Consider the following 14,224-nt stretch of genomic DNA (forward strand, 5'->3'; position numbering starts at 1 on the left):
TGACAGCAACAAGGAACTGAGGCTCTGACTCTAATGGCCCTAAAGGAACTGAATCCTGTCAACGCCACATGAGTGAACTTGGGATTGGATCCTTCCTTAGTCAAGACTTTCAATGAGACTCCAGTGCCAGCTAACACCTTGATTGCAGTGTTGTGAAAAGAGGGTGAAATAGAGTCAGCTGAGCCGTAGCTGGATTCTTGATCCACAATATAAGTGATTTAATGAGCATATTACTCCTATAGACAGCTAGGGCTCAATCCCACCGAGGACCTCTGGAGACTGGAACAACATACCGCCGCCAGAAGAAAAAGAAGCTACAGCATTGAACAAAAATTCTTGTCCACTGGTTGAACAATGCTGCTAGAGACATTAACTCTGACTTCTGGCCTACCCAGAGTTTGCTCCTTCATCCAGAGAGAGTGTTCAGGCAGAGAGTTAGAGGTACTTGCTGTAAGAAACCATCTTATAAAAAGTGAGGATGATGTGGGCATAGAGTTAGAAATCCTGAAATCACCTGCTATACTCTGCTCTCTGCAGAGAACAGCAGAACAATTAATAGATAATGATGATGAGTCAAGAAGGAAAAATGAGAAACAATACTCTTGTATTTGTATGCATAGAAAATTAAGATTTATTTAAGATTTAGGAACATCACCATATGACAAAATCTGGCAGGGAAGAAATGTATCAATTGAGGTGACATATCAGTTGAAGAATTTCAGAGAACACTAAAACTTTCTTTTCATTTAGGAGAGAGATGGTAACATGGTGGTGGGGGCATTATATTTAGAGGCCAAAGTCACTTTAAGAATCAGTTGGAACTGAGGTTTTACAATTGGCCTCTCATGACTCAGTTCAGTTGGATGACATTAAGAAGATTGCTTGACGAAAACCAGGTGGGTGCAGGTCAGGGAAATCAGCAGCAGGAACTGCTAGAACAGACTGGGCGGCAACAGGTGGTCTGGCAGCAGGTGGGGCGGCAGCAGCTAGAGATGCAGCAAGTGGGCCTGCAGCAGCTGGAGCCACAGCAGGTGGGGCGGTAGCAGGTGGTCTGGCAGCAGCTGGGGCGGTAGCAGCTAGAGATACAACAAGTAGGCCTGCAGCAGCTGGAGCCACAGCAGCTGGAACCACAGCAGGTGGGGAGGCAGCAGGTGGGCCTGCAGCAGCTGGAGCCACAGCAGCTGGAACCACAGCAGGTGGGGAGGCAGCAGGTGGGGCGGCAGCAGGTGGGGCGGCAGCAGCTAGAGATGCAGCAGGTGGGCCTGCAGCAGCTGGAGCCACAGCAGCTGGAACCACAGCAGGAGGGGCGGCAGCAGGTGGGGCGGCAGCAGGTGGTCTGGCAACAGCTGGGGCGGCAGCAGCTAGAGATGCAGCAGGTGGGCCTGCAGCAACTGGAGCCACAGCAAGAGGGGCGGCAACAGCTGGACACACAGCAGCTGGGGCGGCAGCAGGTCTCCTGGCAGCAGCCTTGGCCACAGCCCTGGTCAGAGCAGACGGATCCACAACAGGAGTTGACCATGGTGTCAGAAGGTGGATGTTCTGAGTAAGTTTCTGAGAAGGTGGATTTGGAAGGTTTGGAAGTCTGCTTGCCCCAGGTCCCCTTTTATACCCTGCTAAGGGGCTGCTGTCATCAGATGCAGTGCTCTTTCCTTGTCATTGTTGTCCTAATTAACAGGCGATTATCAGGTTTGTTTTCCTAGTTAATCTTTTCAAGATGAATGGAAAACATTGTTTCCTTTTCCTCATATGTTAGGAGCAGAAGCAGATTTTAAGTTGTGAGGGTAAAGGCCCCAGACAGCCTCATGATGGAGTCTGAAAAGAATTCTAAGAATTCCATAAGACATTTCATTTTGGGAGAAGTGTCTCCAAGGAGCCCTGATGACTGAGTACTACTGATGACTCAGTAGAAATACTTTTTATTCATATTAATTTACTATATATTTTTTTCATAGTGAGTGTGTGTGTTTCTTAAGACTGGCTTGAAATTATGTTTCAAACTTCCTCATCATTTCTTCTAGTACATTAACAGTTTCATTTTTATACTGAGTTTTTCATCCAATTGGAATTAGTTCTGGTTTAATGAATGAATTGTTAGCTGTCTTCTTTCTTTATCCAGAAGTTTACTAGCTTTCCTATTTAATTTTAATAGTAATCTTTTCTTTACATAGTGATTTTATTTTATTTTATTTTATTATTGTTATTCTTTTACAGTTGTCCCGTTCCGCCGCCCCCTTATTTTAAACTAAATTTTTTAGTCTGTACTTAATTCCTATAGGCTTTTAGGTCTCTTTTGGAGTCTATTCAGTAACACCTCTCACAGTATGAATGTCACTTGATTGGAGGGTCTCTAATGTGATTCCCAGTTCTACAAATCCATAAATTTATGACTGTATTGAATTCCCTTTATATGACTATTTTTTCTTTTATGCCTATCTATGTTCATGATTTTATTTTAGAATTAATAATTGTCCTCAGAATTAGTGATATAAAATCACAATTTTTAAAAGTATTGACTTTCAGGGACTTCTGGTCAAGATGGTGGCATAGGTAAGCATGGCTTACCTCCTCGCACAACAACATCAAAATGACAACTAAAATATAAAGCAACCATCACTCAGAACCATCAGACATCAAGCTGAATGGAAGTCTGACAACTATGGAATTAAAGAAACCATATCCATCCAGACTGATAGGAAGGACGAAGACATGGAACAGGCTTGTCTCAGCACACATAGCAGACATCTCAGACTACTTTATAGCTTGTGCAGGGTGGCCCCAGGCAGAACACATGTGGGGGCTGACCTTGGACTGAACCACCCTGGAAATCCCAGAGCCTGCTCACCCAGTGGACAACTACAGACCATGTAGGAACACCACTACCCTGCCCCTGCACAATTGATCCTCCACAGGGGATGGAGGTTGGTGGTCAGTGGTCACAGCCAAGCCTTGCAACTGACTGACCTGGGTAAATCCCTCCCATTGGTTTTCCAACAGCAATCAAGACTCAGCTACAAGAGGAGAATATACTCAGCCCACACAGAGGGTACACCACAAGTACCCAGCTTGGGTGATAGGGGAGGCTGTGCCACTGGACCCTACAGGATACCTACTATATTTGATCACTCTACCAAGGCAGGGAGTTAAAGCACCTCTACCTAATACATAGAAACAAACACAGGGAGGCTGCCAAAATGAGGAGACAAAGAAACATGGCCCAAATGAAAGGACAGATCAAAACTCCAGAAAAAGAACTAAACAAACTGGATACAAGCAATCTATCAGATGCAGAGTTCAAAACACTGGTTTTAAGGATGCTCAAGGAACTTAGAACCTCAGCAGCGCGAAAAACATCCAGTCAGAAATGAAAGATTGAAAGGAAGATGGCGTAGGAGTGAGGGGAGGCTGCACTTGCTTGCTCCTGAGACCTGTCTGTAGTTTAGGCTAATTGCAGACAGAACATCTCAGTTAACATCTGGATACTGGCAGGAGTTGAGCCTTGGCACTGCTGGATCAGAGAAGACCATCTGGGAGCAACCTGTCTGGTGAGGATAGTGGAGGAGAAAGGTACGAGATGGGATTTCTGACCGACTTGGCTCCCTGAGCTGTGGCTGGCAGTGCGCAAAGATTTTTTAGTGACCCTAGGTTCCTCTTCTCCCTGGGAGGAGGATGAGGCTCTGCCCACTGGTAGAGCCAGGAGTGGACCAGGTACACTTGGCTCTGAGAGGCAAGAAACAGCATACTGTTGTGTGTGTACGAATGTGTTTTTCCTTTTTATTTTTCTCTTTCGTTTTTTGCGGAGAGGGGAGAAGAGGCTAGAGGTGGGACGAGATTCTTGAGGAACACAGGCGCAGAAGCGCACTCACCCACTTCCCAACCGGCCCCCTGGGTCGCTCGAGCGCACACACGGAAGTGTCCCAGTCCACCCACCCAGGCGTAAAATCAAGTCACTGTGTCCAGGCACCCGTGGCCTGCCCCAACAGGCGCGAAACCAACTTGCTGGCCACTGTGCACGGGTGCCCCTGGTCCCGGCCCAACAGACGCAAAACCAACTCGCCGGCCGCCACACCCAGGCACCCTTGGGCCCGCCCCAACAGGCACGAAACAAACTCACTGCCCTCCTGGCCTGCCCCAACAGGTGCACAACAAACCTGCCTTCCTGCGTGCAAAGGCCTCCCCTACCAGCCGCAACAGGCAAGCAACCACTCCGCCTTGGACCTGCCCACCCAGTGCGCAATGGGTCAGCCCACCCCTGGCCTGCACGAGGGAGTGCACTCACCCCTGGCTGAGGCCAAAGGAAAGTGAAGTGAACTAGAGGCATTTTGTAATAAGTTTTGGGCATGGGCCCTCAAGAAAGAGCTGGGAGAGCAGTGGACTGGGTCCTAGTACAGAATCAACCCCAGTGCTTCGGGAGAGATCACTTAAGCAGACTGCTCCCCTCCAAGCAGCGTCAGCTGGAGGCAGCAGCTCAGCAACTGTATACAAGAAGGTCACACCATAAAGGCAGAAAATAAAAGCAGACCAATCTAAGAAGCAGAAACAAGACCAGTACCCAAAATGGGGAGGTGGAATAACACCCCACCAAACAGAAACAACACCCCACCAAAAGGAAAGGAGGAATTCCCAGCAGGAGGGATAGATGAAATAGAAGCAAGCAAACTATCAGACATGGAATTCAGAACAATAGTAATGAGGAAGCTCAATGAACTCAACAAACTCAAAGAAAACTACAGTGAACATCAGGGAAACTAGAAAGAACTCCAGGGAAACTACAAAGAATTCCAGGGAAGCTACAAGGAACTTACTGAGAACTACACCAGCATAAAAAAGGACAATCTTGAGATAGAGGAACGCAAAAGGAAGAATCACAATACCTGACATCAAACTGTACTACAGGGCCACTGTAATCAAAACAGCCTGGTACTGGCATAAGAACAGACGTATAGATCAATAAAACAGAATAGAGAGCCCAGATATAAACCCAGGTGTCTATGGCCAACTAATATTCGACAAGGGGGAAAGAACATCAAATGGAATGAGAAGAGCCTCTTCAACAAATAATGCTGGGAGAACTGGACAGGGACATGCAAAAAAATGAAACTAGACCACCAACTTACACCACACACCAGAATAAACTCAAGATGGATCAAAGACTTAAATGTAAGATGTGACACCATAAAAGTCCTAGAGGAAAACATAGGCAGGAAAATTTCAGATATCTCATGTAACAGTATTTTTACTGATACATATCCTAAGGCAAGGGAAATAATAGAAAAAATAAATAAATGGGACTACATCAAACTAAGGAGTTTCTGCTCAGCAAAAGAAAACATCAGCAAGATGAAAAGCGAACCAACCATATGGGAAAACATATTTGCCAATGATACGTCAGACAGTGATTGATCTCCAAAATTATAAAGAATTTACATGTCTCAACACCAAGAAGACAGACAGCCCAATTAAGAAATGGGCAAAGGACCTGAACAAACACTTCTCCAAGTAGGCCACAGAGGGTCCATAGGCATATGAACAAATGCTCAACATCACTACCCATCAGAGAGATGCAAATAAAAACCACAATGAGATACCACTTTACACCAGTCAGAATGGCCATCATCAACAAATCAACAAACAACAAGTGCTGGTGAGGATGTGGAGAAATGGAAACCTCAGTGCACTGTTGGTGGGAATGCAGACTGGTGCAGCCACTATGGGAAACCGCATGGAAGTTCCTCGAAAAACTAAAAATGGAACTGCCTTTTGAACCAGCAATTCCACTGCTAGGATTATACCTGAAAAATCCTGAAACACCAATTCAAAAGAACCTATGCACCCCTATGTTCATAGCAGCCCTGTTTACAATAGCCAATTGCTGGAAACAGCCTAAGTGCCCATCTGTAGATGAGTGGATTAAAAAACTGGTACACTTACACAATGGAATACTATGCAACAAAAAGAAAGAAGAAACTCCTGCTATTTACAACAACATGGATGGAACCAGAGAGAATTATGCTTAGCAAAATAAGCCAGGCAACAAAAGAAAAATACCATATGATATCACCTGATACAGGAGACTAATTAACAACGCAATCAAATGAACAGAACTGAACAAGGAACAGAGTAACAGTTATCAGGGGGGAGGGAGAGAAGGGGGATGAGTAGGGGAAGGGTTTAGTAAAGGAACTAGTATAAATAACCCAAGGACATGGACAATGGGGTGGGGATTGACTGTGGGAGAAGGGGTGGGCTGGGTGGGGGGTAGCAATGAGGGAAAAAGTGGGACAATTGTAATAGAAAAACAATAAAAAAAATTTTTTTTAAAAAGAAATGAAGGATTCACTAATTGAAATGAAGAACAATTTACAGGGAAACAAGAGTAGAGTGGATAAAACTGAGAATCAGATCAATGATTTGGAGCATAAGGAAGCAAAAAAACAATCAATCAGAACAACCAGAAGAAAAAATAATATGAAAAAAATTGAGGATCCTGTAAGCAGCCTGTGGGACAACTTTAAGCATTCCAATATTCTCATCATAAGGGTGCTAGAAGGAGAAGAGAAAGAACAATAAATTGGAAACCTATTTTTTAAAAATAATGAAAAAAACTTCCCTAATTTGATGAAGGAAATAGACACACAAATCCAGGAAGCACAGAGGGTCCCAAACAAGATGGATGCGAAGAGTCCCACTCGGAGACACATCATAATTAAAATGCCAAAGATTAAAGATAAAGAGAGAATCTTAAAAGCAGCAAGAGAAAAGCAGAGAGTTACCTACAAAGGAGTTCCCATAAGACTGTCAGCTGATTTCTCCAGACAAACTTTGTAGGCTAGAAGAGATTAGTAGAAATATTCAACCTCATGAAAAGCAGGGACCTACAGCCAAGATTGCTCTATCCAGAAAAGATATCATTTAGAATCAAAGGGCAGATAAAGTGTTTCCCAGACAAGAAAAAACTAAAGGAGTTCTTCATCACCAAACCATTATTATATGAAATGTTAAAGGGACTTATTTAAGAAAAAGAAGATCAAAACTATGAACAATAAAATGGCAATAAATACATATCTATCAACAATTGAATCTAAAAAGAAAACTAAGCAAACAAGAACAGAGATAGAATCATGGATATGGAGAGAGTATTGATGGTTGACAGATGGGAGGTGAGTGTGGGGAAATGGGTGAAGAGGTGAGGAGATTAAGAAGTACAAATAAGTAGTTACAGAATAGCCATGGGGATGTGAAGTACAGTACAGGAAATGGAGAAGCCAAAAAACTTATATGCGTGATCCATGGATATGGACAGTGGTGTGGGGATGGCCTGAGGGAGTGGGGGGTGCTGGTTATAGGTGGGGCAAGGGGAGAAAAATTAGGACACCTGTAATAGCAAAATCAATAAAAATAATTTTAAAAAAATTAAAAAGTAGAAGTATTGACTTTCATAGTAAATGTCCCTTTGTGCTCATCCAAAGCAGAATCCAAAATAAAATACCCAGCCATGCATGCTGAAAAGATAATTCTGCTGAGATAGTTATGACTTAGGAAAGTGCTATAGAGCTTTGGAAAAAAAATTTTTTTCTCTACAGCTATATTTCCAGGTCAGTGCTAGATTTATCATGTTTCCTAAATCTTGACCATAGCTATGTAGTCTACAGAGATAAATACAAACTGTATTTCTATACTTCTAGCAAATATTTTACCCACTGCAAGCCTGTCTTCCTTTCAGAAATTAACTAAGACAGAAATTGGTAATTATCCAAAAAAGTGATGTTTTAATTCTCAGAAGAAAACTGATTCTCTTGTAAGAAAGACTAAATTATCAGAACACTTCAGTCCAAGAAGAAAACAGATAGGTTTATAATGAAATTTTTTAAAACTGTAAGGAACAGGAGATAAATAAAATAGATACAAATTTACTAAATCCAACAGTATTCAAATTAGACAATATGTCTTGCAACTGAAAAATGGCAGTGTTTGCCTGCAAGTACGATAATTTTTTTCTCACAACAATGAATGAATGAGTGAATGAATGAAAGAATGAATGAATTTGAACTTGAAACAGTTAAGGTGTCCTTTACAGGTGAATGGTTGAACAAGCCAAACTGTATATGCCCATAACATGGAACAGCTATTAATACTCTGAACAACTTGCATGATCTCCAGGGAATGATGCTGAGTGTAAAAAGCCAATCACCAAAGGTTATACACTGTAAGATTCCATTTGTAGCACATGCTTGAAATACAGCTATAGAGATGGAGAACAGAGTAGTGGTAGCCCGGGGTTCTGGGTGATGAGTGGGAGGGAGTGGGTGGGCTACAAAGGAGAAGCCTTATGGAGAAGGACAGTTCTGTACTTAATTGTGATGGTGGTTACACAAATCTATACAGTACACATGATTTAACTGCATAGGACTACACACACACATAAATGCACACATACTCATGCATGTAAAACTGGTAAATTCTGAACAAGATCTGTGCTTTGGACTAATGTGAATTTCTGAGTTTTGATATGTACTATAAGATGCAACCAGTAGGGCAAATTGGGTGAAGGGTATGCAGGACGTTGCTGTACTCTTTTACAACTTGCTGTGCATCTATAATTATTTCAAAGTAAAATGTGAAATAAGGTTAATTGTTGGTAAAAGGGAATATGCTTTTACTTGCATACTGTCCCCCTCTATCGCCTTCCAGTATTTGTGAGCATTTTATTCTATCTTATACCACACAACACACAGATGAGGAGGAAGGGATCAAAAGGTGCAGAGAAGTGGAAATGGTAGAACAGATTTAGTCATAAGGCCAGAAAACTCAACACACTACATTCCCTAGGAGGGCTCAAGGGGTACACTATATACCATGGTAATAAGGAATAAGCAGGTAAGGGAGTCACAGGCATATTAAGAAATTCAATAGTGACTGTTCTCTAAAGTGGAAGCTCGTGAAAGGGAATATTGTCATAGAATAGTGATAACTAATGTAGGAGTACAAAGCCCCAGCCACCTTGCCTCCAGCAGGGGCCAGTCTGCGGTACTATCCACACCCCTGTGGGGTCAGATGATCATAAAATTCCTCCGCAACCATATTTTGGCTTATCTTCTTTTACTATCCTATCCTGCTTCCCTCTGTTTCTTAGTGATTTCTCCTGAGAGCACTTCCTTATATAGCACTTGTGCAAGAACCTTGTGTCAAGCTTTGCTTTTAGTGAATCCAACAGAAGACACACAGGTTGGAGTGGTTCCCCCATAAACACAGCCTCCTTTAGAAAGAGAGTTGCTAACATGGGGAGCTGTGGTACTGGGGTGTGTGCACTGTCCCTCAGATATAAGGAACTGAGAAAAACAAGTGGAGACTACTCATCTAAAAACAGTTGTGCAAAAATGGCAAGAAGAAACAGAAAATGTTGAAAAGACTTAGTGGTTCAGGCAACAGTAATTCAAGGCTTGACTATAACAGCATGGCAACCATTCATAATACAGGAAAAATGTTTTGGGGGCACTGGTAATGAGATTTGGAACACTGGTGTCTTAGATGGAGTGCCCTCAGGAGCAGGCCTTAAAATCAGTTTCAAAATCAAATAGTTTATTAGGGAGAAAATACTAAGAAGCATGCGGGGAACCTGGGAAGTGACCCAGGGAATTGATGGAAGCCAGTAAAGAATGATGTAATAAGCAGATGTACTCAAATAAGCAGCCGGGGTTCATTCCACTGAGGCCCTCTAGAGACTGGTAAAATTTGCCCTGACTTGAGAGGAAAGAAGCTAGAGCATTTATCCACCCCGCCCATCCATTGGTTCAAGTCTGCTCCTACAAACTTGAACTCCCTGGCCTGCCCAGAGCTTGCACCTTCATCCAGAGGAAGATCTCAGGCAGAGAATTCCAGGTGCTTGCTGTAAGAAACCATCTTATTATAAATAAGGAGGATGAGGGAATACAGTTAGAAATCCTGATATCACCTACTGTAGTCTGATCTCTGTAGAGAACAGTGGAACGACTGAAAGTGAAGGATGATCATTCAAGAAGGAATAACAGACACAAGGCTCTTGTATTTATGCGTGGAAAATTAAGATTTATTTAAGATTGGATTAAAATGAGAAAATCTGGCAGGAAGAAATATATCAATTGGAATGATATGTAGGTTGAAAGATTTCAGGGAAATTCAAACTTTGTGTTCATATGGAGGCCAAAGTCAGTTTAAGAATCAGTTGAAACTGAGGTTTTACAATTGGCCTCTCATGACTCGGTTCAGTTGGATGACATTAAGAAGACTGGCTGATGAAATCCAGGTGGATGCAGGGCAGGGAAATCAGCAGCAGGAACCACTAGAACAGACTGGGCGGCAGCAGGTGGTCTGGCAGCAGGTGGGGCGGCAGCAGCTAGAGATGCAGCAGGTGGGGCGGCAGCAGCTGGAGCCACAGCAGGTGGGGCGGCAGCAGCTGGAGCCACAGCAGGTGGGGCGGCAGCAGCTGGAGCCACAGCAGCTGGAACCATAGCAGGTGGGGCGACAGCAACTAGAAATGCAGCAGCTGGGGCGGCAGCAGCTAGAGATGCAACAGGTGGGCCTGCAGCAGCTGGAGCCACAGCAGCTGGAACCACAGCAAGAGGGGCGGCAGCAGTTGGACACACAGCAACTAGGGCGGCAGCAAGTGGGGAGGCAGCAGGTGGGGCGGCAGCAGGTGGTCTGGCAGCAGCTGGGGCGGCAGCAGCTAGAGATGCAGCAGGTAGGCCTGCAGCAGCTGGAGCCACAGCAAGAGGGGCGGCAACAGCTGGACACACAGCAGCTGGGGCGGCAGCAGGTGGTCTGGCAGCAGCTGGGGCGGCAGCAGGTCTCCTGGCAGCAGCCTTGGCCGCAGCCCTGGTCAGAGCAGACGGATCCACAGCAGGAGTTGACCATGGTGTCAGAGAGGGAAGGTTCTGAGTGAGTTTCTAGGAAGGTGGGTTTGGAAGGTTTGGAAGTCTGCTTGCCCAGGTCCCCTTTTATACCCTGCTAAGGGGCTGCTGTCATCAGATGCAGTGCTCTTTCCTTGTCATTGTTGTCCTAATTAACAGGCGATTATCAAATTAGCTAAGTTTGTTTTTCTGGTTAACCCTTTCAAGATGGAAGGAAAACACTATTCTTTTCCTGATATGTTAGAATTCATCATTTCAGCTCTTGCTGAATCACCTCTTAGGTTCTCTCTTGCTTCAGCTTACTCAAAGAAAGCTGTCACGTGATTTCTGCCCTTGGACAGTGTATGTCTTAGTCTCTCATTGCACAGCACAGCATGTCTTCCCTTGGGTGATGAATAGAGGTTCTAATAAGCCACATTCTTTTTGGTGACTTGGGAGGATAAAGCTGCATTTTAGTTTGATGGTTCATTTATTGTGGGTCAGGTGGGCAGAGAAATTTTGAATGTGAAACAGGGCTTCACTGGCATGAGAATAAGAAGACCCTTAAGATAATTCCCCTCCCCACTGTGTATCATGACTCATTTTCTAGATTTTCTGTGGGGTATCTCAGGACATGGCCCCTCCATGACCTCAGAAAACAGGTGGCTGCCTGGTCAGCAGCCATAAGGAACAAGGAAAACTGTATCTGGATGCCTCAGCCCTCTTTTTTTTTTAAATTTCTTTTTTTATTGTTCTATTACAGTTGTCTGCCATTTTTGCAGACTGATGGTGATCAGCTCTCTTAAGACACTCATGTCTCAAGTCTCCTGTGTTTATCACTAAAGTATAGCATTTTCACACGCTACTCCCTCCTTAACCCTATAAGTAGCACCAAGGCTGGAGCTGGGCATGGTCTTTCTCACACCAGTCCGCCGCCATCGGTGCTCTCCTGTGTAACGTGAGTAACAAACAGCACGTCCACAGCGTATCTGCATCTGCTGGTCCTCGGGGTCGTTCCTTCTGAATATCATGAACACAAGCAGAGCTCCCCAGTTTGGAGCTCCTGTGTTGCACTTGCTGATGGGAAACATGTTTTTAAGTGAACCATAATGTATTGGTGTAAGCACAATATTGTACAGCAGATCTCTAATACTTGTTTCTTTTGTATAACTGAAACTTTCTACCCATTGAACAACTATCAATTTCCTCCTCCTACCATCCCAGGAAAGCACAGTTTTATTCACTTGTATGAATTTAACTCTCTTAGATGTCTCATGTCAGTAGAATCATGCAATATTTGTTCTTCTGTGACTGACTTCTTTCACTTAACATAATGTCTTCCATGTCCATCCATGTTATCACAGATGGCAGGATTTCCTTTTTAAAGGCTGAATAATATACACTTTCATCAATGTTGGCATTTAGAGTATAGTGGCAATAGTGGGTGGCAGTAGGTATGACTTATACGGAAGTTAATATCATGTGAAACACCTGTCTTTTTCATTACAAATTGCCTCAGTCTTCCTTATAGATTTGCAGTGGATAGATATAGATCAGCAGTTCTAAATCTCTTCTACCTGATACCAGGAGCAACATGGCTCATATAAATAATGGTATATCTGGGGAGGAAGTGTTGAGAGGGAATACACATTCGAGTATGTGGGTAATTCGCATCCATTCTCCTAAGTAATTTAGATGTATATTTAGCCCTTCCCCAACTCATGTGCCACGTTGTGTTAGTAACTGCTCATCTAGATCTCAGAAAGGCTCTGACATTTCATCCTGTAAGATTTAGTGTCTTGTGTAACAATGTCTGAAGCCTTTTAAATCATGATTTTTGTCTTTCAACATATTCAGTCTTCCCTTACTTTATGGCCTCCAAATGTTTTGATTGAAGACTCATATTTTATTTCCCAATTCCATATTTTATGGGAAGACTCTCAACCAAATTGCAATGCCCTTGGCTCTGTTCTTAGAATAACTAGCCCGAGACAGGAATGGCTACACAGAAACCATCCTAAAGTTGTGATAATTTTTAAAATATATTAACTGGCTATATTCTTTTTCTCTTCATGGGTTGTGTGTGTGTTGTTGTTGTTTTGTTGTTCTTGTTGCTTAGCTTAAACTTAAGACTCTGTTTGGAAATCCCTCCTGATTTCTTTTAGAGCTTTAATAGTTTTGTGTTTATATTGAGTTTTTTTTTTCACTCTAATGAAATTTGTTTTGGTTTAATGAATGAAAAAGTATCTTTCCTTTGTTTTCTTCTTCCATTATCCTGAAGTTAACTAGCTGACCTATACCATTTTATAAATAAATCTTCCCTTACATGTTTGTTTTAAACTGCCATTTTTTATCCTTAATTCCTATAGGCTGTTAGGTCTATTTCTGGACTCTATGCAGTGGCACACCTCCCCGTTTGAAAATCTCTGGGCAGGAAGGTCTCTAATGTGACTTGCAGTTCTAAAGTCCATAAGTTTATGACCTTTTCAAAATTCTCTTTTACTTAACTACACCTAGTTCCCCTTTTCTCTCCTATTTCATGTTATTTTAGAATTTATCATTGTTCTCAGACTTAGTCATGTGAAATCACATTTTTAAGAGTATTCACTGTTACAGGATATAAGATATGTCCCTTTGTGTTTATCCAAAGAAGCATAGAATTAAAAATAAAATACTCAGCAATATACATGTCCTAATGATAATCTTGCTGACATAAATTATGACTTAGGAAACCGATACAGAACTCTTGGAGAATTATTTTTCTCCACAGCTATGTTTTCAGGTTACTGATAAAGCTACCAATGCCCTCTAAATGTTGAACATAAATAACTAAGGAGGCTACAGAGATCTATACAACCTGTGTGTTTATGCTTCTAGCACCATATTTCACCGGCTTCAGGCCTTTCTGCAATCCAAAATTTAACTAAGTTATAAGCTTTATAATTATCAAAAAAAAAAGTTGTATTAGAGTCTCATAAGAAAAAAGTGATTCTCTTGCAAGGAAGACTAAAATATCAGAACCCTTTAGTTGAAGAAGAAAATAAGTAGGTTTATGATAAAAGTTTTAAAAGTCATAAAAACAAGAGATAAAGAGATAAATCTATTATATCCAAGAGTATTAAAACTAGACTGTGTGTCTTGTACCTGAAAAGCAGCAGTATTTGACTCTAAGTAGGAAGCCTCAATAAATATTTCCAAATAATAAATAGTCTATCTTAACTTATCCATCACAGGTGAATGGTAGAACACATAAACTATGGTACATCCATACTGTGAAATACTATTCAGCGATAAAAAGGAACACGCTACTGATACACTGAACAACATGCATGATCTCAAGGGAAGGAAAATGTAATAAGCCA

At 42.4% G+C, this 14,224-nt stretch overlaps 1 protein-coding gene and 1 long non-coding RNA gene across 5 annotated transcripts in view; one reads left to right on the forward strand and one right to left on the reverse strand.

Moving 5' to 3' along the window:
* The window catches only part of LOC149998430 (uncharacterized), a 294,581-nt gene that overhangs the window by 227,923 nt on the left and 52,434 nt on the right, over positions 1-14,224 (forward strand). The window lies entirely within an intron of this gene.
* LOC149998447 (uncharacterized) lies at positions 675-10,924 on the reverse strand. Of its 4 annotated transcripts, XM_090292793.1 has the most exons (3): positions 10,494-10,924; positions 10,327-10,403; positions 675-1,453 (listed from the first exon to the last, which is right to left on the reverse strand). In XM_090292793.1, exons 1-3 carry the CDS (start codon positions 10,885-10,887, stop codon positions 917-919), a joined length of 1,008 nt encoding a protein of 335 aa, XP_090148919.1. In that variant the 5' UTR covers positions 10,888-10,924; the 3' UTR covers positions 675-916. The 4 variants fall into 4 exon arrangements, with proteins under 4 accessions (XP_090148919.1, XP_090148920.1, XP_090148918.1 ...); XM_090292794.1 differs by lacking the exon at positions 10,327-10,403 and having other exon boundaries at positions 675-1,467; positions 10,506-10,924; XM_090292792.1 differs by having other exon boundaries at positions 10,327-10,924.

The sequence above is a fragment of the Furipterus horrens genome, unplaced genomic scaffold (genome assembly GCF_987537825.1).
Source record: "Furipterus horrens unplaced genomic scaffold, mFurHor1.1.pri manual_scaffold_11, whole genome shotgun sequence".
Classification (NCBI taxonomy): Eukaryota; Metazoa; Chordata; class Mammalia; order Chiroptera; family Furipteridae; genus Furipterus; species Furipterus horrens.

Coding starts and splice junctions, on each gene's coding strand:
- LOC149998447 (XM_090292792.1), bottom strand. CDS start 10,887: ATGGTCAACTCCTGCTGTGGATCCGTCTGCTCTGACCAGGGCTGCGGC. Junction 1,454..10,326: donor AGACCACCTGCTGCCGCCCA/GTCTGTTCTAGT, acceptor TGCTGCCAGGAG/ACCTGCTGCCGCCCCAGCTG.